The 27,432-nt window shown below is 38.4% G+C and overlaps 1 protein-coding gene across 1 annotated transcript in view; it reads right to left on the bottom strand.

The window, feature by feature from the left end:
* The window catches only part of LOC122816309 (galectin-3-binding protein-like), a 242,789-nt gene that overhangs the window by 113,899 nt on the left and 101,458 nt on the right, over nucleotides 1-27,432 (bottom strand). Inside the window, exons 3-4 of the mRNA XM_044089041.1 lie at nucleotides 25,655-25,846; nucleotides 11,957-12,094 (exon numbers count right to left, since the gene is read on the bottom strand). Coding sequence (XP_043944976.1) covers nucleotides 11,957-12,094; nucleotides 25,655-25,846 — 330 coding nt within the window. The remainder of the gene's footprint in view (nucleotides 1-11,956; nucleotides 12,095-25,654; nucleotides 25,847-27,432) is intronic.

The following is a 27,432-nucleotide window of genomic DNA, read 5'->3' as shown; positions in this document are numbered from 1 at the left end:
AGGTCCTTCTATACAACATTTTCAATGTCCTCTAACAACATACAGGCATGTATTCTGAGCTATTCCGTTTAGATGATGCAATGATGCAAATTCTTCCCTGTTTCCCCTCCTGTGCCTTTTCTTATACTACATTGATTCTTTAAAAATCCCTTACTATCTTTCTTTTAAACATGTGTTTCTTCAAGGGAGCCCTAGAGGATGCAACATTTGGATCTCATTACTGCTTCACTCATTTTTCACTATCAAATCACTGCAAAGCACTCAACTTGTCTGCCAGTCTGTTATGCTATTTCTGGACAGGAGAGTTAGGTTTCTTATACCTTTTTGCTCTAATTAAACAGAAGAGCTAGGTTTCTTATACATTTTTGCTGTTTTATATAGCTGAAAGATAAAAAATTTCTACTAGCCTAAGTGACACAAAACTCTGCATTCATCTTGATACTAATATAATTTCCTTTAATAACCATCACATGTGCTATTAAAGTCAGTGTTCCCCCATCATAGGTTCATAGGTAGGTACTAGGCTATTGGCCCTAGGGCCTATATAAGTCTAGCCAAACAGTACCCTGGCTTTTGTCACCCAAGAAAATTATTTTCCTGTGCCCCTGTCAAGCAGAGCCAGAGAAGTGATCCCCTGGGTGAATTTCCTATCTCCCATCCAATCATCAAGATTTTTCTTGAAGAGTGCTAATGAGGAGCTTTGTTTGATATAGATAGGTAGTTTGTTCCAGAGTACGGGAAGTCTCTGAGACAGGAATCTATCCCTCCAGCATGTTCTGTTTATTGTGGTGACAATGTTTAGGTCCCTAGAGCGTGTAGCTGGGAGGGATTGGGATTTCTTTATGTGGAGCATATCCAACAGCTCTGGGTTTGACATAGCTTTGTATGTTAGGCAAAGATCGCCTCTGAGTAGGCGATATGCGACAGAGTAAAGCTGGAGTTTTTTTAGACGGTCTGCGTAGGGCATCTGTTTGAGGCCGTAATCCTCTTTGTGAGGTATTTCTGTGGCCTTTCCAGTTGTTGTAGATGTCTTGTGAAGTACATATCAAAAGGTGTGTTGCACTCTACAATGGGTCTAATGAGTGATGAGTAGAGAGGAACAATGACCTAATTTTTTCCTGGATGAGAAACCTTTTTTGATGATGTGTGCCATGTAGAAGGATTTCCTGACTACTGTGGCGATGTGATTATCAAAGGAGAGAATACTGTCCACCTGTGTCCCAAGGTCTCTTATCACACTTTTGGTGTTAAGTAGACTACCACCTATATGGTAGTTCATGGGTACAGAGTTTTTACCAAAAGGGATGACAATGCCCTTTTTGGCATTGAGCTTGAGGCCATGGCTTTCACACCAGGCATCTGTCTCAGTAAGGCCCTTTTGTAGGATGTCCACATCGTTAGGAGATTTGATTTTGGCTCCTAGTTTGCAGTCATCTACAAACTTTGTTAGCCAAAGACCTTCTGTGTTAGCCTGTACTTCAGAGAAGTAGATACCAAACAGGAGAGGACCTAGGACTGAACCCTGTGGTACTCCACTTGTCACTGGACTGAAGTTGGATTTAGAGTCAGGTACTTTCACAGTGTGTGTTCAGTCTTTGAGCCAGTTGGCAACCCATCTTGTGACATAGGGATTTATACCTAGTTTAGTGAGATTGTCTATAATTCCAGAGTGGGGGATGGTGTCGAAAGCCTTGGCGAGATCTAGATAGGCTGTGTGTACCACCTTACCCTCATCTACAGCTTTGGTGACCGCTTCAAAGAAGTCTATCGAGTTTAGGAGACATGATCTGCCTTTTACAAACCTGAACTGAGTAGGGTCCAGAGTTTGGAGATTACCAATGTCATTGTTTATAAGTTCCATGATGATACGCCCCATAGCCTTGCAGACCAGGCTCGTCAGGCTAATGGTGCAGTAGTTCCCGTGGTCCATGGTGGCTCTCTTTTTGTGGAGTGGGATAACTGTTGCTGTATGCCATTCAATGGGCACAAAGGCTGAGGTGAGGCTATGATTGAACATGGTACTTAGGTGGGGTGCCAGTTCATTCTGTAGTTCATGTATACGCAGCCTGGGATGTTGTCAGGTCCCATGGATGCTGTGTTCTTGGCTTTGGAGAGTGTGATTTTTACCTGTGCAGCCGTGATTACAGATTCATAGGTTGGTATTAGGCTATCGGCCTTAGGGCCGATACAAGCCTAGCCATAACAATTCCCTGGCTATTTCTTCCCACAATATTTACTTCCCTGTTGCTAAATGCTTCATAAGTGCTTTTATTTAGATCAGCCATCCAGATGCTTGCACTTTAATATTATATCTGGAATCCTTCCTTATATCATAAAAAGCATCAATTTCTGTGTCATCGTCATTGATGCTAATGATTATTTTATTGTTACCAGATATTGAAGTCCTCTTAATTTGTATCTCAAAGTTTAAACAAGCATGCTTATGTTCAAAGTTAATCCAACTAACAATAAAAAGGTTTCTCAATATTTATCACTGCATTCCTGACAATTACAAAAAAACTTTCATTGAAACAATTCTCAAATAATATATGACTATTTAGGAGATAATGCTTTCAAAATTAAGGTGCACTATTGACAGAGTTTTTCACATGCCACTGAAGTAACATAAATTAGAGAGCTCTATGAACTCTAAAAGGAATATGAGAATAAAATATGACAGATACAAGACCAAGCAGATTTCTGACATTATAGTCTCCATAGCCTTAAACTAGATAAAACTGGAACCTTGTCATATAGAAGCCCTTGTGTCATATATTCCAAGAACAAAAGTATGTTGGCTAGTCATGATCACTGGATATTTATAACACAATTGAAAACATAACATACTATAGGATAGAGAATGGATGGCCTACTAACTAGTTTTTATTGCAATTGAGTAGTTCTAGTGTATGGCCCATGTTCTTACTTTTGGTAAAGTCTTGAGGTTACATCTCATCATCTTCTTTCGGCTGTTCCCGTTAGTGGTCGCCACAGCAGATCACCTGTTTCCATTTCTTCCTGTCCTCTGCATCTTGCTCTGTCACACCAACCACCTGCATGTCCTCTCTCACCACATCTATAAACCTTATATTAGGCCTTCCTCTTTTCCTGTTACCTGGTAGCTTCATCCTTAGCATCTTTTTCCCAATATACTCAGCATCCCTCCTCAGCACATGTCCAAACCAACGTAATCGTGCCTCTCTGGCTTTGTCTCCAAACTTTCCAACCTGGGCTGACCCTCTAATATACTTATTCCTAATCCTGTCCACCCTCGTCACACCCAGTGCAAATCTTAACATTTTTAATTCTGCCACATCCAGCTCAAACTCCTGCCTTTGTCAATGCCACTGTCTCCAACCCATATAACATAGCTGGTCTCACTACCCTCTTGTAGACCTTCCCTTTCACTCTTACAGGTACTCATCTGTCACAAATCACTCCTGACACTCTTCTCCACCCACTCCATCCTGCCTGTACTCTCTTCTTCACCTCTCTTCCACACTCACTGTTACTCTGAACTATTGACCCCAAGTATTTAAACTCATCCACCTTCACCACCTCTACTCCTTGCATCCTCACCATGCCTCTATCCTCCCTTTCATTCATACACATATATTCTGTCTTAGTCCTGCTGACCTTCATTCCTCTTCCCTCTAAAGCATATCTCCATCTCTCCAGGGTCTCCTCCACCTGTTCCCTACTCTCACTACAGATCACAATGTCATCTGCAAACATCATAGTCCACGGGGACTCCTGTCTGATCTCGTCTGTCAACCTGTCCATCACCACTGCAAATAAGAAAGGGCTCAGAGCTGATCCTTGATGTAACCCCACCTCCACCTTAAACGCATCCGTCACTCCCACCGCAGACCTCACCGCTGTCACACTACCCTTGTACATATCCTGTACCACTCTTACATACTTTTCTGACACTCCTTACTTCCTCATACAATACCACAACTCCTCTCTAGGCACCCTGTCATATGCTTTCTCTAAGTCTACAAAAACGCAATGCAACGCCTTCCGACATTCTCTGTACTTCTCCATCAACACTCTCAGAGCAAAGACTGCATCTGTAGTGCTCTTTCCTGGCATGAAACCATACTGCTGATCACTAATCATCACGTCCCTTCTTAACCTTGCTTCCACTACTCTTTCCCATAACTTCATGCTGTGACTGATCAATTTTATCCCTCTGTAGTTACTACAGCTCTGCACATCACCCTTATTCTTAAAAATCGGTACCAAAACACTTTTTCTCCATTCCTCAGGCATCCTCTCACTTTCCAAGATTTCATTAAACAATCTGGTTAAAAACTCCACTGCCATTTCACCTAAACACCTCCATGCTTCCACAGGTATGTCATCTGGGCCAACAGCCTTTCCATTCTTCATTCTCTTCATAGCTATCCTTACTTCCTTCTTGCTAATCCATTGTATTTCATGATTTACTATCCCTACATCATCCAACCTTCTCTCCCTCTCATTCTCTTCATTCATCAACCCCTCAAAGTACTCTTTCCATCTCCTCAACACACTCTCCTCACTTGTGAGTATGTTTCCCTCATTATCCTTTATCACCTTTACCTGCTGCACATCTTTCCTAGCTCGGTCCCTCTGTCTAGCTAATCGGTACAGGTCCTTTTCTCCCTCCTTAGTGTCCAACCTTTCATACAACTCTTCATATGCCTTATCCTTAGCCTTCATCACCTCTCTCTTTGCCATGCACCTCATCTCCTTATACTCCTGTCTACTTTCTTCATCTCTCTGACAATCCCACTTCTTCTTTGCCAACCTCTTTCTCTGTATACTCTCCTGTACGTCCTCATTCCACCACCATGTCTCCTTGTCATCCTTCCTCTGTCCAGATGTGATACCAAGCACCTTTCTAGCCGTCTCCCTTACTAGCTCTGCTGTAGTTACCCAGCTATTTGGTAACTCTTCACTGCCACCCAGTGCCTGCCTTAACTCATCCCTGAACTCCACCTCACAATTACCCTTTTTCAATTTCCACCACTTGATCCTTGGTGCTGCCCTCACACTCCTCCTCCTCTTCTTATTACATCTCAACACAGATGAATTACATCTTTGCAATAACAAACATACCTGTTCAAAATACTTCATATTCCGACAAAGCTATGGCCCATCTGATATACATTTCCATGCTGTATTACACAAAAAGTGTCCGTTTTTCCACATGACACCTGCAGCTCTTCCTATCCTTTTTCTTCCTTGAATGATATCCCAGAGTTGCCTGGATTTACCATCCCTATGTAATTAGCCTCCATTACTTCATAGCAAGAATATAGTGACACCTCACTGAAGTTAGCCATTAGTAAAGATCAGTAATCCATCTGCAGAAAGCACTTTCAAAATTATTAGGAACATCAGTTTACATTTTAACTTACATCACTTTATTATCATTTCACTTTTATGATCCTTGCAGTGCCTACGTTTTCTGTGTGTGTGTGTGTGTGTGTGTGTGTGTGTGTGTGTGTGTGTGTGTGTGTGTGTGTGTGTGTTTGTGCCCATATGAATTTGTAATTTGATCTTGCCATGTTGGAACTTTCCTAGCTGAAAGGAAAATGGCTCTTTGTGGAAAACTCAACAACTGTCTGTCAAGAGGTACTTGTTCATCATATGGTAATAACACCTGCACAGTGTACTAGAGGTCTTGGATCTGAGTCCCAAATGAGAGTTAAAATCATAATTTCACATCTATGACTCTAACATTACCTTAAGACATTCATAAACTATAAATCTTTTTTAAAGTTACAGCCAAGCAAGCATGGTCCACATGGACATCCATCCATCCATCCAATAAATTTTCTCTATGGCTCCACCTGTTCCTTTTTATTTGTCAGCATAAACTGCAGCAAGTAACTCTCGATTTGCTGTATGTGCTTTGTGATACCGTCAATTGTAAATGACACTCTTTTTAAATTCCACTTTTCCTATCCTTTAATTAATCTCAGATTACTTCTATTAGCGTTATCTTATATTGCAGTCAACTGTTGATCTGTAATTTATGCCTGGCTTCCTAATGCTTTAATTATATTTTGCACTTCAGCTACCCATTGCTTAATCAGCAGCATTCTGACATATTGAGCTTGTAAGAACTTGATGTTATCAATGCTAACTGCTAGAATGTTTCATATATAGTTTTTTTACAGCCATAAATATTCCACAAGCTACATTTCACTCCTTCCAAACCTATTAACATTTTATCATCTGAAGAGCATTACCGCAATGGTCACTGCTCTTCTCAAGCATCAATACTGCATATTTCTTTCTTCTGAAACACATTCATTATCTAGCGTTTTCTCCAAAATGTATTTTGTGCTTGTTGTATAGTTTACTGCATATGCCTTAATGCAGAAATATGTTAAAATATGCAAGATTAACAAACAGTGTTTATTCAATTCTATTATATGAACATATGATAATTAAATGTCTTCCTTAACATATAATACATTTTCTACTTTGGAATTTGTAATGTAATACAGGAAATTTTCTTCAGAAGGCAAACCTTCTGATAATTAGATATTAAAGAAATACAGAGGATCACGACCAGGTTGCCAATAATAAAGGATTAGCAGCTCATTCATTTTTCTTAGTAAATGGAGGCCTAACAGTCTCATGTGCTATAATTTATAAGAAAACAAAGAGTATGAGCTTCAAGTGCTTTTATTTTTGAAAGTTGTAAAATGGTAACATACTTAACCTATTTCAGATTCCTGGATGATATTCTACTGTTTTAGAGAGGTGACGGTGCACAGTTACACAGGTTTTATGGTTATTTGGAAAGTACTACATCTTTTTGGAAATGTACCTATCTGGTACAGGCTGACACGATAAATTACTTGGATGTTTACAGTGGAAAAGATAGGAAGCTACAAAAATACACTTCTAACATTTACTGGAAAAAAACATTTTGCAACACATATTTACACCTTTCTAGTTGTCATTCTTTTCATCAGAAAAGGGGTATCATAATGGGTCAATTAGTGAGACTTTCCAGAATTATTAGTGAAGATGCTTATTTTTTTGAGGAGGGTGAGAACACTTTAAATATGTTCCAGTATAAAGGATACCAAAACACTACTTTTTAACCTCAAAAAAGAAGTGAGCCTTGGCAGACAATCTAAATTTTCTGTCCAGTAATAGGTTCTGTTGTAAAAGTACATAAAATTGAAGTGGAGTTACACTTTGATTCGGATAAACCTTATTTGTTGTACCTTTCAGTACAGATAGTGATGAATATGTTCATGCAGTCACATTCATATGGGACAATATATTCACCCCTGATTTAAAATTAAAATTAGGTACCTTTGCTAATATAACGTACAGCAAATTACTGAACCTCAAGAATACTGTAAAGGTACATCACAGCAAGGCAGAAGTAAAGAAAAAGTTGATGGTTAAGTGCAGAGGATGTAAGATGTATAGGCATTAGCATTATGAACTACAAAAGGACTATTCGTTGTCCAGGACATCTTAGTTGTATTACCTCTAGGGTTGCGTATTTAGCAAATTGCTCCATTTGCCCCACATTTTATTTGGGCAAAAACAAAAAAAACTTGAAGGACAGAATGAAGGAACACCTAAATGATATTAGGAAATGTAAGATGATGAATGCCCTATTTAGGCATTCACTTAGTTGTGTTAATTTCAAAAATACTTGTTTTTCATTATAGGTCAGGTACCTTTTTATGAATGGAATGGTGACAGCTATAATTTTTGTAAAGGAAGGAGCTTGTTTGGCAAATAAGTATTCAGTTAGTTGTGTTAATTTCAAAAATACTTCTTTTTCATTATAGGTCAGGTACCTTTTTATGAATGGAATGGTGACAGCTATAATTTTTGTAAAGGAAAGACTAAATGATTACATGTCTATCGTTCCATTGCTTAAATACAGTGCTATCTATATTTACATTTCATTCATATTTAAATAATTAAGGTTGTCTACTGTTTATTCTTTATAACATATATTTTTATTACAATAAATTTATTTATTTTATTAATCAAGTTTTTTCTTAAATATTATTGGAAGATGAGTTTAACTGCTTTTTAAAGCTGACTTATGGGTTAGGTCTGATAAGCTAAGTTTTGGTTATGAATTATATTTTATATTTAGTTTCATGATTATTTCTGAATTCATTCAACATAGATGTTATTGATGGTTAGGCTGGTGTTTTTGATTTACAGTATTGATTGACTGATACAATTACTCTACATTGTTAATGATATTTAAAGGAGGCAATGGAGTATAAGACTTTACTCAGATGAGGTTCCCAGCTGTTAATAGGTATGAAAGCACTAAGGGAAAGTTTTTACTATAAAACCACACACTTAAGGTTGCAGAGATTCTGGCAAACCATCTACAGCAATGTACTTTCATTTTATACAATAATAAAACTTCATCAGAATCTGATCAAGTTTTATTATTGAATAAAACTAAAGTGCTGATCAACAAGTTTTGGATTGCTGGAGCTGGTTTGTTGGAAGCTCTGCAGCATTGTATTTGTGGTTTTATCAGTTTTTTGTTTTTGTATTTGGTTTGTAAAGTTTTTACTATACTATGAGTGTCTATCTATATTCTAATAAACAGTGTGGACTTATTTTCACTTTTGGTGTGGTTGGTTGTGGCAAGTACGGCCCAGTTCTTTTGTGTTTTCTGGTAAAATGTATCTCTGTGATCAACATCTATAAAATTTGTTAGATTTTTGAAATGTTTTTGTTTTGCAACCTGAAGTGTCTTACAGAATTTAAAGCTGATAGAATTATTTCACTCCTTTTCTTTGGTGTGTGCTTTGTATGAGTTGTTGTGTGAAAAATTCATGTTAATTGTAAAAGGTGCATAACAAAGGTGAAAGCAAAAAGTGAAATCGTGGAGTAATTCAGAGACATGCATCACAGTCATGTAAGGCCTTGAATTACTGTGGCCAGTGTGGCATGCAAAAGAATGTGATGGAAATGAGCAAATGTGTTAAAATGAAGGTGATGGTGAATGCAAATGAGGGTAAACAATATGGAGGACTGATTCAGAAACATATATGAGCTACATAAATAGTTGTGATCAGCAGTGCAGCTGTACTCCTTAAAATCCTGGCAAATAGCAACAGAAACAGCAAAATCATGTTAGGGGCAGCAGTAAGTTTAGCACTAATGTACACATCTGAGGCCATCCTCACAGCCAGTAGTCATGGACATGCATATTATAGAATGATCCAACTGTGCCTAAGATTTCAGTTCCTCTATTACACAGAAAAAGTTGTATATTGTTGTGTGACACAGACACTATGCAGGAGCTAGTAGATGTGCCTCACTTATGTGCAGGCTTATGGTATGTATGGAATAGGCATTCCTGTAAACACTAAGGTATGTGTAAGATTCAGAGTCTTGGCTATAAGGACTTTCCATTTTTGGAGCATGGTGAGTTATTCTGAGCATCTGCCTCATTCATGGACACTGCACCAGTTCCACAGTTCCATACAACAGCATGTGTAAGTGCACATTGGTTCCCATGCTCCACAGAGGAGACAAACAACATCATGCAGGTATTCTATGACATAGCTCATTTCTCTGAGGTACTTGGAGCCATTGACTACACCCACATTGTTATAAATGCTTCGCCTAGGACATAGAGACAATAATATATCAAGCTACAGGGGATTCCAGTCCATTAACTGACAGACAGTATGCAATGTACAGGATACAATATACAATGTGTCAGTGCACCACCAAGTAATGACCATGATTTCCACATTTGTGAGACATTCAACATATCAGCAATTTGTGCAGGCTAATCTTCCCCAGGGTCATCTTACTGGTGATGCTGGACACATACACTGGCACCATTGCTAATGACATCAACAAGAAACACACAGATCAGGGCAGACAATCCACACAATTCTTCCCTGTCAAGGACCAGAAATTTCATCAAATGTGTGCTCAGACTGATGAAGGCCTGCTTCTGCTGTTTTGACCTCTCTGATGGCGCACTGCAGTATGATCCAGAAACATATAGCAAATGATTTGTTCTGAGTACAATGTAATACAACATGTTGGTATAAAAACAAATACAGTAAGGTATTGCCATTGGCACAAATGTGCCAAAGTTAGCAGCAGAGGAGTTGTCTTGTGAAGAGTTTGTAGAAGAACCAGTTGCAGGGGATGACCATGCACGATGCAGGCAGGTGCTGTATGCCATGACAACAACAGGCAGTGTCTGGTTCACAACTACGGGTTAGAGTAAACAGTAACAGTAACAGCGGTACATGTAAAACTAATACTGCACTATGCTATATTGTACATGGAATGGCTAGACCGTGTGTCAGATACTGGCTATCCTGGTAACAGAATACTGAGGGCAGGGTACATGTGACATCATATCACAGGTCCAGATGGCCACAGTGATACTTGTTAACAGTGGGCATTGTGGCAAGATGGGCTGCTTATGAGGATGAGTTTGTGTGTGTGTGTTTGTGTTTGTGTGTGTGTGTGTGTGTGTGTGTGTGTGTGTGTGTGTGTGTGTGTGTGTGTGTGTGTGTGTGTGTGTGTGTGTGTGTGTGTGTGTGTTTGGGTGTGAGAGAACTGGCCTGGTGCATGTGGTGAGCTGTGAACCCTAGAAGGGTGTTGTCTTTAATGTAGTGTAATTGGGCAGAGGTGGCTGGTGGTGAATATTGCGTGTGTGTGTGTGTGTGTGTGTGTGTGTGTGTGTGTGTGTGTGTATGTGTGTGTGTGTGTGTGTGTGTGTGTGTGTGTGTGTGTGTGTGTGTGTGTGTGTGTACGCACGTGTGTGTGTGTGTGTGTGTGTGTGTGTGTGTGTGTGTGTGTGTGCGTGTGTGTGTGTGTGTGTGTGTGTGTGTGGACACAACTTCTGCAGAAATTTCTGCACTATATATTTGTCAGTCTGACAGGTTCAGAGCATTCTCAGGAGGTATATGTGCCAAGCAAGCAGATATCCCTCCATGATGACATGGTCTCTAAGAAATGTCAGTGTCATGATCCAAAGCTTGCACAGAGAATGGTGGGGTTAATAATCAGAAACACTGAGGTGTGCCATGTGTAGGTTCAGCATGTACCACATCCACATTTGCATCCACAGTGTGCTGTTGCACCTTCAACACTGGTAGTAACTGTCAAGGAGGATGTGGCACTATCAAATCAGCATTGTCTCCTGACAATCCCACAATGAGCTTCCCCACCAGATGTGGAAGAGGAACAGCCATGAGATTGGTGATACCCTCTACGTGCAGCTGCACACAGACAGCTTGAGGATACAAAAACCCTAAAGTACCGTTCAAAACCTGCACAAATGAGCAAAATCCTCTGTGATGTCAGCATGCAGACCAGATGCCATCCCAATCAGCTTTGCAAAAGCTGTGATAGCATACATTAGCACCTCACTGATGCTCCAGCACATTTGCTGTATGATGATCATGGAAACACTGAGGTCAGGCATGTGGTAGGAAACATAGTTTTGATGACCGTCAGAATTATGTCACCTAAACATAGTTTTGATGACCGTCAGAATTATGTCACCTTGTGTGAGGGCGCGCGTGTGTGTGTGTGTGTGTGTGTGTGTACTATGGATGTGGGTGTCTGTGTGTGTATACTGTGGATGTGGGTGTGTGCTTATCAGACCTTTCTTTCACCAAAGTATTGTACTTACCCTCTTAACATGGAGTAAAAACTGCAAAAATCCTTTTTGCTCTATATTCATAGTTCAGCTTAACCTCCAGTATATCAGAGTGTCCTCTTCTACTATGAAAATGTGGTTTCTTGCAGTAATAATATACATTACTCAGAATAATCATCCAGGAGAAATGAAGCAATTAAAACTGCGCCTGATTAAAATGTTATCTGTAATGAGTGTGTACTAGATTTATAAGATGTTTGCATGGCAGTAAAGTGATACTCTACAAGATAAATTGTCTGCTTTCAGATTTACCTGTTCCGGTTTCACATTCTACTCCTGCATCTTCTGAATGGCTGCAGTCTGTTACTCTCCATCCTTTATGATTGCAGGATGCTAGTGAGACTTCTGTTCCTTTACAGGTAACATCATCAAGCAGGATGGGACCAGAGCCTGTCAACCAGAAATGAAATGGTGAAAGTAAACATTGTGCAGAGTAGTATTAAACTGTTGTAGTACACATGTCCATAACATACAATAACAAAATATGCTGTTTAACAGGGGATATTTTTCCAAGGAGTGGATGTAGCAGAAGAGTTCATTGACTTCATGAATAGGTATATTTCATCCCAGTGAGTGACAACTAATTGCAGAAGTAAATCTGTATATATGCCATTGATGTACAGTCACAATTTAAAGTAGTCAGACAGATTTATCACATAATACATGAATTTTTCATAGTGTACTTACAACAGTTTGCTAATTTTGTCATTCTATACATTGACTGGAACAGGCTTTATTACCTTTAGGTTCTAGAAGTACAATTTACATGAAATGAGGGACCCATTTTCTGATGAATGTTTAAATTAAATTCTCAAGTGCCACTGCACATTCTAACCAGTCACATGACATTTGTCTGTAACACAACCCCTTGTCCTTCTTTCAAATATGAAGACACCTGGTAAGAGATTCGATACTAGCCTTTTAATTGGCTTTGATGCTATGCAGTTAGCACTTTAGTTCAAACATGTGTCTCAGTGTATTGTACCTGAGATGTAGATTATAAACCATGAATGAATTTGAAATATCCAGCAAAACTAAATCTGAGTCTGATATCATCTAATTCAATCCTGCTTGAGTTTAGAACACTGAAATACTTCACTACTCCAGGTTCAATAATGCATTTTTTTGTTAACTTGGCCTTACTGGGAAAGTCCGATTGGGCAGGGTTGCCCATTTTCAGCAGAGGCCCGGGGATGAAAAGCTCCAAACAATATGATTAACCAACAACATACAACATTTTAGAAAAGAAACCAGCTAAAACTGTCATAAAAACGACACACATGAGTATAAGTAGTACAAAGAAAAGATCCAGAAATATTCAAGACAGAGTTATACATAATGACATTCATCAGAAGAATAACTTGATACAAAGTCCCAAGAACAATGGTATAGTCTGAATTACTCGGAGTTGTATGTGTCTGAAATTATAGCAAATTATAGTATGTTTTAGATAGAGCGAGTTTGAAGGAGTTAGCCTGGGTCAGAGCAAGTACATATCCAAGACTTGATGAGGAAGGACTTTAGTTGATTTTTGAAGCTCACTTTGTTTGCCTGTAACCTAATTTCAAGTGGTATGGAGTTCCACATTTTTGCAATAGTACAGGAGTAGAGGGAGTCCCCTGAGGTATAAATGCTTTTGGATATTTCAACCAGCCCTTTGTTGGTGGACCTTAACTGACAGCTATTGGAATAATGGTTAATTAAGTCATGTAGGGTTGAGGTTTTATTGGGGTGGTAGACAATTTGGTGGACTAGAGTGAGCTGGTTTAGGGTCAGCAAGTTTAGAAATTCAAGCCAGGATAGTTTCTGAAGGGCTAGGCAATGATGCAATCTATACAAAGAGTCAATAGCGAATTTAGCTATCTTGTTGTAACAAGAGGATAGTTTGTTTAGATCGCCTTTGTTTAGGTTAACTAGAACAGGAGAAGCATAGAGTAATGTAGGGAGTAGATGGGTTCTTGCTATGATAGTTTTACTATTAGAAGTCAGATAGGTTTTACATGTATAGAGTGTGGATAGTTTTTTGTGCACTTTTGTTATGGTTTGAGATAGGTGCTTGTCGAATTTCATGTTTAGGTCAATGATGACACCTAGCAGCTTGGTATGTGCAAATGGTGTGATGTGAGTATTGTCAGAAGCAATTATTGTATAAGGTGGACTGAGATTTGTAGCTTTAAATGGGTGAAAGAGCATAAGCTGTGTTTTTCTGGGGTTGAGTATTAATTGAAAGTCTGATAACCAGGTTTCAGTGGCTCTGAAGGATTCTTGGTTTATGTTCTGTAGAGTCATCCGCGTACTGGTCTAAGGCTCCATGAGTGGTGGCCTTATAAAGGTTATTGGTGAATATTGTGAAAAGCAAGGGTCTGAGTTTAGATCCTTGAGGCACATCTAAGGTGATGGGGTGAAGGGTTTAATGGACTGTTTATGGTTAGAAAGATAGTCTTTAAAGCATAGAATTGCAGAGTTATTAAATTTAAATCCTGGGAGAGCACTCAGTAGTTTGTTATGGGAGACAGTATTAAATGCTTTGGAGAGGTCCAAAAACACAGTTGATACCAGATTGCCTCCATTTTGCTGTTGATTAATATGCTTGGTGAAGCTGATAAGGGCTGTGGTGGTGCTATGGCCAGGGAGAAAGCCATGTTGAGTACTTGTTAGATAGAAGGTATTTTAGTATTTGGGAATGTATACATTTCTCTAGGATTTCTGACAGTGGGGACGGCAGGCTATTGGATGGTAGTTAGATAATTTGATTGAGTCACCACCTTTGTGAGGTATTATATGTGAGATTTTCCAAAGGAGTGTGACTTGTAGCTCAGAGATTGACCTCTTTATAATTATAGAGACAGGGTATGATAAAGCTTGAGCTGCAATTCAAAGTTAATCTGCTGGAAGTTTATCAGCAGCTTTAGTTGTGGGTTTTAGTTTTGTCAGGTATCTCAGAATTGTAGTAGTCTGAACTGGTTGAAGGGAGAAATAGTTTTGGTTAGTTGAGGAGTTAGGTAGGTTTGGAAGGGTTGTGAGAGAAGAGTTTTAGTCAGCTTTAGAATGTGAGTAAAATATTCATTGAAGTATGTTGCAATGCTGCTTATAGATGTATCAATGATAGGAGGTGGAGTAGTAGTTTTACTAGGTTGGAAAATTTTATTTAAGGCTGCCCAAACTTTTTGTGGGTTAGTATTATGCTTAGTTTGTATATTGGAGAAGTGCGTCTTCTTATCCATTCTTATCTGTTTTTTAGCCTTATTTTTAGTTCAAGAAATAGTTGCCTGTTAACAGCCATTTTGTTGTTATGCCTAGTGTTTTTTAGTAGAAGCCGGGTACTTCTGGTGAGCCAGGGGGCAGAGTTGAACTTTATGGGAATAATTCTTGGGGGTGCAAATTGGTCAAGTATGTTCAGAAAGGTGGAGTTAAAGTAGTCAACTGCTTCATCAAGGGGAAGGCTTGAGAGGCATGACCAGTTACAGTGGTTTAGTGCTGCTATTAGGTCATCTGCTCTAAAGTTGTTTCTGTAGCATATATGTTTCGAGGTGTTATTTTTTGTGGGTTTAATTTGTTGTCTTAACAGAAAAGTATGAAGGTGGTCACTTAGGGTGTCAGGTAATGTACCATAGTATTGTGTCAAGGATGGACAATAGGTGAGAATCCAGTCTAAAATTGATTTCTTTTTTGGTGACTCTATTCTGGTTGGGGATTGGATAAGTTGAATGAAGCCATGTAGGTTTATATGAGAGGTGGGGAGGGGTGAGTTTATTGATGTGCAGTCTATGTTAAAGTCTCCTAAAATGACTGTTTTATGAGGACGGGATTCTGAAGCCTAATGGATTATGGATTCTAGTGTATTAATATTGGCCCTGGGTGGAATATATGAACCTAGAATGTCCAGTTGTTTCTGTGGGCTGATTTCTACTTTTGTTAGTGGGGTTGCAGCATTACTGAAAGTAGAGATATGTATGTTTATTGGGACAACTGTAAAGTTATTTTTGTATAACAGGGCAACACTTCCTCCTCTTTTAGCTGTATGGTCTTTTCTAAGTAGGTTATAGCCTGGGGGTAGTAATTCATTATCTTTGTTGTGTGGCTTAAGCCATGTTTCAGTAAGGAGAATGATGTCCAGGGCATAAAAGGATAAAGCTGCATGCAGATCATCAAGTTTGTTATGTATGCTTCTTATGTTAATGTTAAGAAATAAAATGTGAGTTGTTTTTTTAAGGGAATGTAAATTTAAATTGGGTGAATTTACATCACAGTTGGGGTTATATGAGGATCCAGGATTTGGATGGATGTCACCACTGAATATTAATTGAAAAGCAATGTTCCTAATAGTCTGGAGGTATTTCTTGATAAGTAGGTCATATGATATGGTTATGCGATCTTTTGTAGGGTAGAGGGGAATCTTAATAGGGGTTAGCTCTAAGGGAGAGTGATTGTAGATTGTAGTAGGGATATCAAATGAGATTTGTCTGGTTATGATTGAATTGAGCTGGGTGGGAGATTTACTGTGTAGATTGGGCTTGAGGTTATTTTGGTATGAAGAGGGGTGGGATGCTATAAAGATAGTTATAATAAGTAAGGCATGTATGGAGTACATTTTGAACATGATAAGACTTGGTTGCTAAAAGGGGGAGAAGGGAGAGACAGTAGATAGAAGGGGGTGTGTTAGGGTAAGGTTGGGCTTAGTAGATGTGGAGGTAGTTCAAGGGTGTGTCTAATAATGCAATTTAATGGGATAAATAGCTAAAAACTAGGAATTGTGGGTGTAGTATTAGTGATTGAAGTCTGATTGGATGGCTGTACAGGAGGTGCATTGAGTAGATAGCTATAAGTTAAATGAAAGTGGGGGTGGGTGGGAATGAGGGCAAGATAGGGAAGCAAAGTGAGCTCGAGCATTGCAAGGGGTGAACGGAGTGAGGCTAAATAAATCGGGAAAGTTTTCAAAGAAAGAAACAATCAGTAGATATGTGGGTTTTGAGTGGATGTTAAGAGAGAAAACAGAGAGAGTTATCTGTTTCCCAGAAGAAGAAGATTAGGAAAATTTCAGAAAAGTGCATAGACTATGTCTTTTAGAATACTAAGTAGTGTTTCTTGCATTTGGAAGAGATATGCAATGCTAAAATATTCTTCATTTTGGTAGACTTTTCTTTTTTAAGAATCACGAATTCCCTACTGAACATTAGGATTCATCTCTGCTGGATCAGTATTTAAGCCACATCAAGTGTGTGCAAAAGAAATAATGCAATGAAAGAAGAGGAAGAGAGGATGACATTGAAGCACTATAGCTTAGATGCAGTCTGTATGAAATCCTACAACTGCTATTTAAAACAACACTTCCAATTAAGCAGGGCATTGCTCAAAAGAAAAATGCATTTAAGGTGTGTGGCTTCAGAATGCTCAAAAGAGACTTTTAGCTGCCAAGGAATGTGAGTATGTCAAAGACTAATTCCTGAACAACTCATAATTGTTGCATTGGTGGAGACAGATGGCAAAATGATGCTCCTTCTCAGCATTTACTATGTGTGTGGCATGTGTGTGTGTAATGTATGTATACAGGTATATATATATATATATATATATATATATATATATGTATGTATATATATATATATATATGGATCCCCCTTTGAAATGTTGACTTACCAGAACATCGATGTTCACATTGAGACCACAAAATTGAAACTTCATAAAGCAGAACTCCTGGAACTTCATAAGTTAACTTCGGTAAAATAACCACGGGGCCACCACTGTGACCTTTGCCCTGTTCTCCACTGTAGTGCAATGTCAGAGTTGGTATATTTAGTTAGCAGAGTGCTTGGTGGTCCAGTAGTTATTTTCCTGGAGTTAACTTGCGACGTTCCAGGATTTTGGCTTTCCGAAGTTTCAACATTGTGGTCTCACTGTTGTGAATGTCAACGTTCTGGTAAGTCAATGTTTTCAAGTAGATCCATATATACGTACATACATATATATATATATATATATATATGTGTGTGTGTGTGTGTGTGTGTGTGTGTGTGTGCGTGTGTGTGTGTGTGTGTGTGTGTAAACCGACAGCTGAATTTTTTAGAAAGAAGTAAAGAAGTGGAAACAGGTGTATCCTGTAATGCCATGGAAAACTGGAAAACCCTGCACTTTAAAGTGGCATACTGACAATAGGGAGTGACTGAGGTACTGAAACAGGTTAGTAGAAAAGCCAAAAAAGAGCAGGCAGTTTATTAAACAGCGTGCTGTTGCCTACCAAAACATTCAAAACTAACTTAAAAGCAGATTGATAGCTCTGAAAGCACACATCCATGGAATAAAAAGGTGTTCTGCAGGTAAAGCATACAAATTTGGAAAAGATTCTCAAGAATGAAGTATGATAGTAAGGGTGAATGTAAGGTATAGTGCATCATGGTAATATGGCATGTCATCAAAGGTAATTGCAGAAAATGCAAAAAGAGTGAGTGTTGTTTGATGAAATTACTTTTGCTGACAGTGGAGCTTGCTTTTTTTTCTCTCCACTGCTATGTGCTCTTGCAGTTAGTAAATATAAGTTCATGGGGTGTAAGGGTGCAGGTGGGCTTACTCCCCAGCAAAAACAAATTTGGTGAGTTGTTTCACCAAAAGTAGTTTTGGTGAACAAAGACAGGAGCAATGAAGATCTTCACAGGGTAAGTAACTTGTTGGCCGACAAGGTGAACTTTGCCCTTTTCCCAATAGCAGTGCGATCTTGGACTTGGTATATTTAGTGAAGAGGGGAGTGGGAGGTGTGGCTGTGATTAGGGTGACCACTGATGATTCTGTTTTTTTCTATGAAATAAAATTAAAAAGTATATTTTACAGAGGAAGTATCCTGAATGGTTACTAAACAATTTGGCCACATTTGTTACAACTAACAGACATATACTCTACCCCCCTTGTTGCATTATGCTGCCTCAAACATTGTTTCAACCAAAGAGGAGAAAAATTGCAACAAAACTATGAACCTCACTTACAGTAACAGTCGTGATTAGGTGAGATGTATTCTGCAAAGAAATTGGAGTGGTATTTTGGGGGTCTTTGACCTAACTAACAAATTAAGTAACAACCCCAATTTGGTCTTTAAAAGGGGTAGGAATTTTAAATGTATTTTGGATAAATTATTAAGACAACATCTAGTACACACAATCAATGGAAAGGGATGAAAAATGTGACTCTTGTAACAAATGCTGATTTATTAATGAAACAACAAATTTAACACTAGGTCTTTATCCTAGAGTTTTGAAAGTACAAGGGACATATAATTTTAACACTAACAGAGTGATTTATGTAGCTACATGTTTGTCCTGTCTAAACTTTTATATAGGAAAAATGTAAAAGAGCCTGAAAGTTAGAATCTATCAGAACAATTATGTATTGAAGAAGAGGGATTACACTAATGTACTGGCAAGACACTCCAAGGATTGTGAAACTTTAATACATTTATATTTTGCATTTTGAAAAAGGTGGATCGAAGCTTGAGGGGAGGTAATTGGTCAGCCTTTCTTGAGTCTAGGGAGGTTTATTGGTAGACTTCATTAAATTCTACACAACTTCTGGGTATAAATGACAGGATTTCAATGAGCAGTATATTGAACTTCAGGGTTGATAAACTTTGATTTTTTAATTTAATACCTGCAAAATAGTTACATATATATATATATATATATATATATATATATATATATATATATATATATATATATATATATATATATATGTGTGTATTAAAATTATATATTTTTGTATATGTATTTGTTTGGCATGGATTCATTACAATTGTAGCACAGTTAATCGTGATTGGTGCTAGATTTTAAAAGGAACTTGTTAGGATTGTAATATTTTAAGCTGATGAAGTTCCATTTGAATTAAAGAAGGAAATAAAGCACTTATTATGACTTCTGACTGGTTTCCTGGTTTCAGGGTTTTATTTTTTTTTCTGTTCATCAAAATTACCTTTGATGACTCAACATGAATCCATGCTTCTTTCATGTGCAGCTAAGTTTCTAAGCTTAGTATGCTTAAAAGCCAGCATTTTTTTTAAATCATCAATGATTTGATTATATAAGCAAACACAAAGTCTTTGAAATAGAGTCTGATGTGTGTTAAATTAATCAAAAATGTACCTTTACACCTGAAACTGATATGATGGTATATGCTACAATTATGGCTTTAAAACTGCAGTCAGACATTTATGGAGGAGTTTTTTCCTGTAGCTATATCCATGCATGTGCTGCCAGGAGGCAGTCCTGTCTTCCCAACAGCTTTAAGGTCTGGTTTCACCCCTCAGCTCGGGACATTTATTTATTTATTTACTTATTTATTTAATTTTGTTTGCTGGGAAAGTCTGACTGGATAAAATGACCATTTTCATTGGAGGCCCAGATGAAAAGAACATGTACAATAAAACAAAATTTAAACAAGGACTAAAGAAACATCTTCAAAAATACTGAAATTCCTTAAAATTAAATAAATGGAAAATACATAAAGATATAAAGTGTAGTAAGCTCTAAAAAGTGATATTGATGCATATTACAGAAAAACTCTGAAGCAAAAAATCAGTATAAATGTAATAATAACACTAAGAAGCAGAGAATATAAAAAACTGGAAATTTAGTAAGTAAAGTAAAAAACAGAAAACTGCTAATTTAGAAGTGAATAAAGAACAAAATTGCCTATGTTTCTCATAGAAGGAGTGCTGTAATACATAGTGAGTTAGGAAGAAATGGTTTACTAAGTAATTAAAGGAAATCCTAAGTATGTTTTATTATAAACAGGAGATTCATGCATATTTGCAAATTCTAGTATAATTTAGCTATAGTTTGAAGTTGGTTTTAAAAGTGATGAGAGTGATTACTTGTCTAACAGTGAAGAGAATACTGGTCCTTAGTTAATTCCTAGAAATTATAAGGAGGCCTTATTTGACCTGATGGATTTTTGGGGATTCTTTTGAGCATTGGTCCTTTGATTAAAGATTCCTTTTGGAATTTTTGTATTGCTGATTGCTGAGGTGCTTGAGGGATAGTGTGTAGCATTTTTCCAAATATGGTATGTGGTATGTTAGTTCTACCTATTTCAGGTTTAGCAAGGGAATGCATCAATAGGTTTGGTTTTGGAGGCTGGATGCAAATCTACTAATTGTATTACAACACTGTTCAAGCCTTTTCATTAGCATAGTCTGAGAATAGGGAACATTGTAGATGCAATATCTCAGGCTAGGGAGTGAGAGAGATGTTGCAGTAACCTTTCTAGTGTGGTCAGTAAAAAATGGCCTGATTTTGTAAAGTTGCCCTAATCTGCAGTAGACGTGGTGGTCAGATATAACTTTATATCTATGATGATGACCAGTAAGGTAATATGGGTGACTTGTTCTGTTACGGTGTTGTTAGCTGAGACTATATTTAGAGCAGTGCTCATTTATGGAGGTTACTGGAGGTAAATGTGATTAGTTTAATTGCCTTGTGATTCGGGAGTAGATGGAAGTGTTCTAGAAAGACTCTAGGAGGAGTTCTGGGTGAATGACTAGAGTTAGGATAGTGTTATGCTGACAGACAACAGTTGAGTCGTCAGCATATTGTAAGACTGTTGCATGCTTAGCTTTTTTGCTCATGTGATTTATGAATACATTAAATGGTAGCGGTCCTGGTATTAGCACCTGTGGTGCTTCTGTTTGCACTGCCTGGTGAGCAGAGCAATAATCCTGCCATTTGACAGATTGTATACAGATGCTGAGGTAACTAGAACACCATTCAGTAGCAGTACTGCTTAGTCCTAGAAAGTGGAGAAGAGGGTGAGATACTGTGTCAAATGCCTTTAGGAGGTCCAGGAATATGGAGCAGACAGTGTCACCTATAGCATTATTTTGGCTGACTGTATCTAGAAAGTGTGGTAGTAGAGTTTCAGTGTTGTAATGGGGGCTAGAACTGATGTGATGGGGAAAGTAAGTGTTCTTTTAGCAGAAAGCTTAGGGTTTGGTAATTAATACATCTTTATACTACTTTTAAGAGTGGAGGGAGTATTGAAATAGGCTGATAGCTTGAAAGTTCAGTGGTGCTACCTCCTTTAGGTACTGGTATAATGTAAGGGGTTTTCCATATTTTTGGAACAAAAAATTGTTGTAAGGATCTGTTAAGTGCTATAGAGACCAGGTAGGTTTATTCAATCAGCTCCTAATTTAAGATATTCTGCAGGAATGTTGCTTGCTGCTAATGCAATGAGTTTCAGTTTGTTCATGTATTCTGTTATTGTAGTAATTGGAACAGGTTGAAATAAATTATTTGTCCAATTAGTACTACAGTTTGAGGTGAGATATGCCTTCTGTTGGTAGATGTAAGAAGTAGTAGCTATAAAGTGTTCATTGAAGCTGCAGGCAATGTCATCATTAATTTTAGTGGGAAGAAGGTTGGGGTGACGTAGTACTCAACTTTTGAAGATTGTTTATAGCAGACAAGAGGAGTTTGGGATTATTAGAGTATATTGTCTGTGCTGTTGTGTAATAGTTCTTCTTGTCTAAAAGAACATTTTTGGTAAAATGTATGTTTCCTGACAGACCTTAATTATCAACAGCTGAGAGAACTACATAATACTGCCTCCACTTATCAACCTGAATCATCAAGTGCATAGGTCATGGATGTGTGCATCTCTATAACTGCCACATATCCACTGTGACATGACTGACATAAGGGTCTCTGTCACTGTGGAGGCATGCTGTGCCTTCCCCATACACTGCAAGGCAGCTGATATGAGGATCTATTTCCCTGTGAAGGCATGCTATGCCTTCCCAATGCACTGCAAGGCAGCAGACATAAGATCTATGTCACAGTGTTGGCCTGCTCTGCCTTCCTCACACACAGTGAGGCAGTTGACATGAGGATCTATGTCACTGTGGTGGAGTGCTATGCCTTATCCATACACCACAATGTGGTTGATATGAGGATCTGTGTCACTATAGAGGCATGCTATGCCTTACCCATACACCACAATGTGGGTGATATAGAGAATCTGTGTCACTACGGAGGCATGCTATGCCTTACCCATACACCGCAATGTGGTAGATATGAGGATCTGTGTCACTATTGAGTAATGCTATGCCTTACCTATGCACTGCATGGCAGCTGATATGAGGATATTTGTCTCTGTGAAGGCATGCTATGCCTTCCCAATATACCGCGAGGCAGCTGATATGAAGATCTATGTCACTGTGGAGGCATGCTGTGCCCTCTCCATGCACGTTACCATCAGTGGCTTTTGCAGCAAGAGCTTAGTTTCGACCAATGCACTGGTTACTACAGAAGCTCACAAATAAAAGTGTTTCAGAAATTATCAGCTCTCCCACCTTGTCAGAAGGCTATGTTCTGTCTAATGTGAGGACATGATGACTGTATTTCCCTGAGCTGTGCGCACATACTGGCATATGTGGAATGTATAGTCTGTGTGTGTATGGGTCTATTTCACAAACCCAAAATCCCACTTACCCGACTTTCATATAACTTAAGATGACAAACCCGACAAGTCAGAAGTCCGACCGCCTGGAACACCAACATTCCACTCCAGGTAAGTAACCGCTTGGCCAACCTGAAAAATGGATTAAAACCGAGCAAACTAAACTGACCCCTGCGGGGGGGCTTCACCCCCACACCCTCCCTACCTAAAATATACCAACTCTGAGATTGCATCACTAAGGGGGTAAGGTGCAAAGTTCACCATGGTGGGCAAGCGATTATTTACCAGGAGTGAAATGCTGGTGTTCCGGGGCATCTGTATTATGGATTTTTGGCTTTGTCATGTGTGGGTGTGTGTATAAAAATGTATGTAGTATGCATTATATGTGGGAGGCAGTACTGTATTTAAATACATGTCTGAGTGTGAGTGTGTGTGTTTGTGTGTGTGTGTGTGCGTGTGTGTGTGCGCGTGTGTGTGTGTGTGTGTGTGTGTGTGTGTGTGTGTGTGTGTGTGTGTGTGTGTGTGTGTGTGCGCGCACATTTAAACACAGTTAAGTACTTCTGGTTTCCTTTTCTTAATGTTTTAATGCAAAACCACATAGTATACATATGATAAAGTAAATTCTGTTGTATAATATGGTTTCCATCTATGGTCACATTTCCTTTGTGGATTACAAAAGGCTCATGCACTCTAACAATGTAAGAATTGACTCAAAACCAGTGGGAATCTCTTACCATGGATCTGTGTGCACCAGATATGCATCCCCCTAAGGATGTCACAAAAAAAAGCATAAAAGATCTTTTTATCAACATTATTAGTACACCTAGTTGATAGAGTTGACACTTGTCTCTCTTTCTGCAGTTCTGTCCTGTGAATGTAGGGGGAGGGGGCTTGAAAATGGTAAATGTGTTGGTATTCTTTTAGTTTCTCTAAATGTCTCAGAAATCTTTGATACTACATTTAAATTACCTTAAGATATAAACGATTATAAATAACCAGAATTTAAAGCTTAGCATTTCAATATTATGTTGCTGCTTATGTAAATTTGTCAGAAGAGGTGACAATCGCCTTTAAACCCCTGACTGATCTAATTGCTTTGTTTTGCTATAAAAGGGGAGTGTCAAGTTCTCCTCCTCTCTGCAATAAAAACAGTGGTAAATAATTCCACAGCTTGTTGTGTTTTTTATATATGGTGCTGTGTTCCTGACATTAGCAGGATTAATTGCCCATCTAAGACTGGCAGCAGTACCTGACAGAGTAAACTACAGATTTAACTGTGTCTATGATATATCATGCAGGTGGAGCTGAATTCCTCTGCAAAGTAAATGAGATGTTGAGCTTAAAAAAAAACAAGTAGGTGGGCTTTCCCTTCCTTTGACTGCAATGCAAGGAAATAAAAGTACAAGCAGGTTTCCGGTACCTAATACACTGCCAGAACCATATTGTAGGGAGAAAAGAAACCTAAAGACTGAGTTAACCTTTAGGAGATGACAGAGTTTTCCTTTAATAGCCCTATATAGCTAGACTAAATGAGTACTAATAGACCCCCCCCTTTTAATCAAGCTAAACATTATGCAACTAAACCTAAATCAGCCACTTTCTTATAACAATCTGTAATACTCTGATGAGATTTGGATATAGTCTTATAACATATATATATATATATATATATAACTCTGGATGCAAACAGTTTTGTAGTGGCTTGGTCAATCTCCATGGAGTTATATCTAATTTAAAACTAGATGAAACATTTTCTCCATGTAGAAAATGATGATGATGATGATAATCTAGAGTGACTTGGTAGCTGGAGGGGCCCTAGCAGAATCTACCGTAATGGCAGATCTAGTTTATGGGATGAAAAAAAAGGGAGGCTTATGAGAAAACAAGTTTCTTGTCTCATTAAATATATCATTCTTTCTAAGTGTTGCACATCTTCTGATTTTTTTTTTATATTTTATATTATGAAACAAATTGAGTTGAATCCCTTCTAAAATGCTACATTTTATCAAACCACACCGTTTTTATTTTGATCTCAACAGATTTTCAAGAGGATCCTTCCCCAATTCTTCCAGGAAAATTTACATTTTATTTATTTATGTTCTTTCTTTCTTTCTTTCTTTCTTTCTTTCTTTCTTTCTTTCTTTCTTTCTTTATTTATTTATTTTTGCCAAACTTTTCTTAGTGAAGAAATGTTTAGGTCATGATGCTTTAAAACATGCATTAATCCAATCTAGACTTATGGTTTATCTCACATACTGCTGTATGAAATTTTCAGTTTGGAGGAATAGCCAATGGATGACATTAAAGTAATATAAGGTTTAGAAAATGTCAACGTATTGATAGTTGCACCCTCCTAATTACAGAACAAGCAGATTTGTTGTCTACAGAGAACCTGAGTATGCCTCTTACTCCAGCACCTCACGAATGCCACTTTTCTTCAATGACAAATCATTTTTAACTAGGTCTATCTGTCACAGCTGCAGGAGGTCACTGGTTCCATTTGGATCTTACCTGAGCCAAATTCCGCATTCCCTACAGCTCTTGTTGCATTCGCAAAGCCCATCATACGGCAGACCACAAGGGCATCTTCCAGGCCCCAGTTATCATCACAGACTGTTCCCCACTGGCCATCATAGTAAATCTCCACACGACCATTGTTTGGCTTGTTGCCATTCACCAGCCTTATGTCTCCAGTTTGAAGAACTAAGAAAGATAAGTGAAACAACATATTAGAAAGTAAGTTACTAAAAGTTCAATACACTTGTGAGCTTTTAACGTCTACATTTTAATTGAATCTGTGCACAAAAACTGCAAGTCAATACCAATAAATGGAAAAATGTAAATTGTCAATATAAAGAACGTGCAAACATTCTACTCTTAGGGATGGAACCAGACCTATAATACACAGGGATAAAGCCCTGGTTATGGCCCAGACAATCTAAGTTTAATTAACAGCGTAGGCATCTGAGGAGCTAGTAAGGCAGGATGGGTGTGTCCATTTGGGGGGGGGGTGCATGCTCTCAGACACAAACCCTTATTATACAATTCCTCCTCTAAAACGTGCACGCTGATTGGCCAGCCCAACCAGCATGCCCGTTGTAAATCCCTCAATACTAACGGAAAAGGTCCGTCGCCGGACTTTTTCCGTTAGTATAACACTGTCTCGCTATGTTAAAATAGTTTAACATAGCGATACAGGTTTAAAAGCAACGATCTCCGTTGCTTTTTTAAAGTCTCGCATGTTAAACTCCTTTAACATAGCGACACAGTGTATAAAAAGCAATGGAGATCTTGCGATGTCCGTTGCTTTTTTAAACCTGTCAAGCTATATTAAATGGGTTTAACATAGCGAGACAGCTTTAAAATAAGTAATGGAGATCTCCGTTTTATTATAAAGCTGTCTCGCTATGTTAAACCCATTTAACATAGCAAAACAGTAAAAGCAACGGAGATCTTGCATTCTCCGTTGCTTTTGCCCACAACTCTGATGTACTGCGAGGCATGCGCAGTACATCAGAACTGCTGAATACCAGACAGCTGCGGAAGGGCAGCAAAGAGGCATTATACAATGCCATTATTTAAGAAAAGTAATTATTTCTTTTCTTAAATAATGTCATTATAATAGCAATAACTCCACTTCTGGGTGTGGGTAATGCTGGATTTACCACGGTTGTCTTTGTTTGGTCGACCAAACCACGCCAACCGTGGGTAAATCCAGCATTACCTACACCCAGGCGTGGGTTATTGCTATATTATTCCTGCCTGAGGCCAGGGAGATACACATGACATGCCCACTGTAGGGAGTAGGGACTGATAGGGCTGTGTATCTTGGCACTCAGAGGAATGGTCAAAACTCCATAGTGCCCACTGCACAACACTCTCTGGGTTGGCATGAGAGTAGACAACAGTGGAGAATGTGTAAAGGGACAGTATCAGTATGATGCTGTCTGAAGAGTCTCAGTATCCTCCCTGGCTTTAGAAATACAATGCAGTTAGCAGGGGAGGGAAGGTATGGTAAGGTAGACCCAGTGACAAGGAGAGGACCTGGGAGCAGCCAATAGCATCCTGTAGAAAAAGAAAAAAAAAATGAAGACAAAAAACCTTTGTGGATTTGGGATATTAACACCTATGAGCAGGAAGTACAGTCTACCTATTAACACTACTAGAAGAGAATATTTGTTCAGTCATTTCACATAGTTGTATAACTTTCTGTTTCTCCAGTAGTATTTTATTATTTTATATAAGGGGTATCAAACAATAGATGCATAAAGTTACAAAAAGTTCAAGTA

Source organism: Protopterus annectens, chromosome 12.part0 (genome assembly GCF_019279795.1).
Source record: "Protopterus annectens isolate FY-2018-M chromosome 12.part0, PAN1.0, whole genome shotgun sequence".
NCBI lineage: Eukaryota > Metazoa > Chordata > Ceratodontiformes > Protopteridae > Protopterus > Protopterus annectens.
This window is presented reverse-complemented; position numbering and strand designations above follow the sequence as displayed.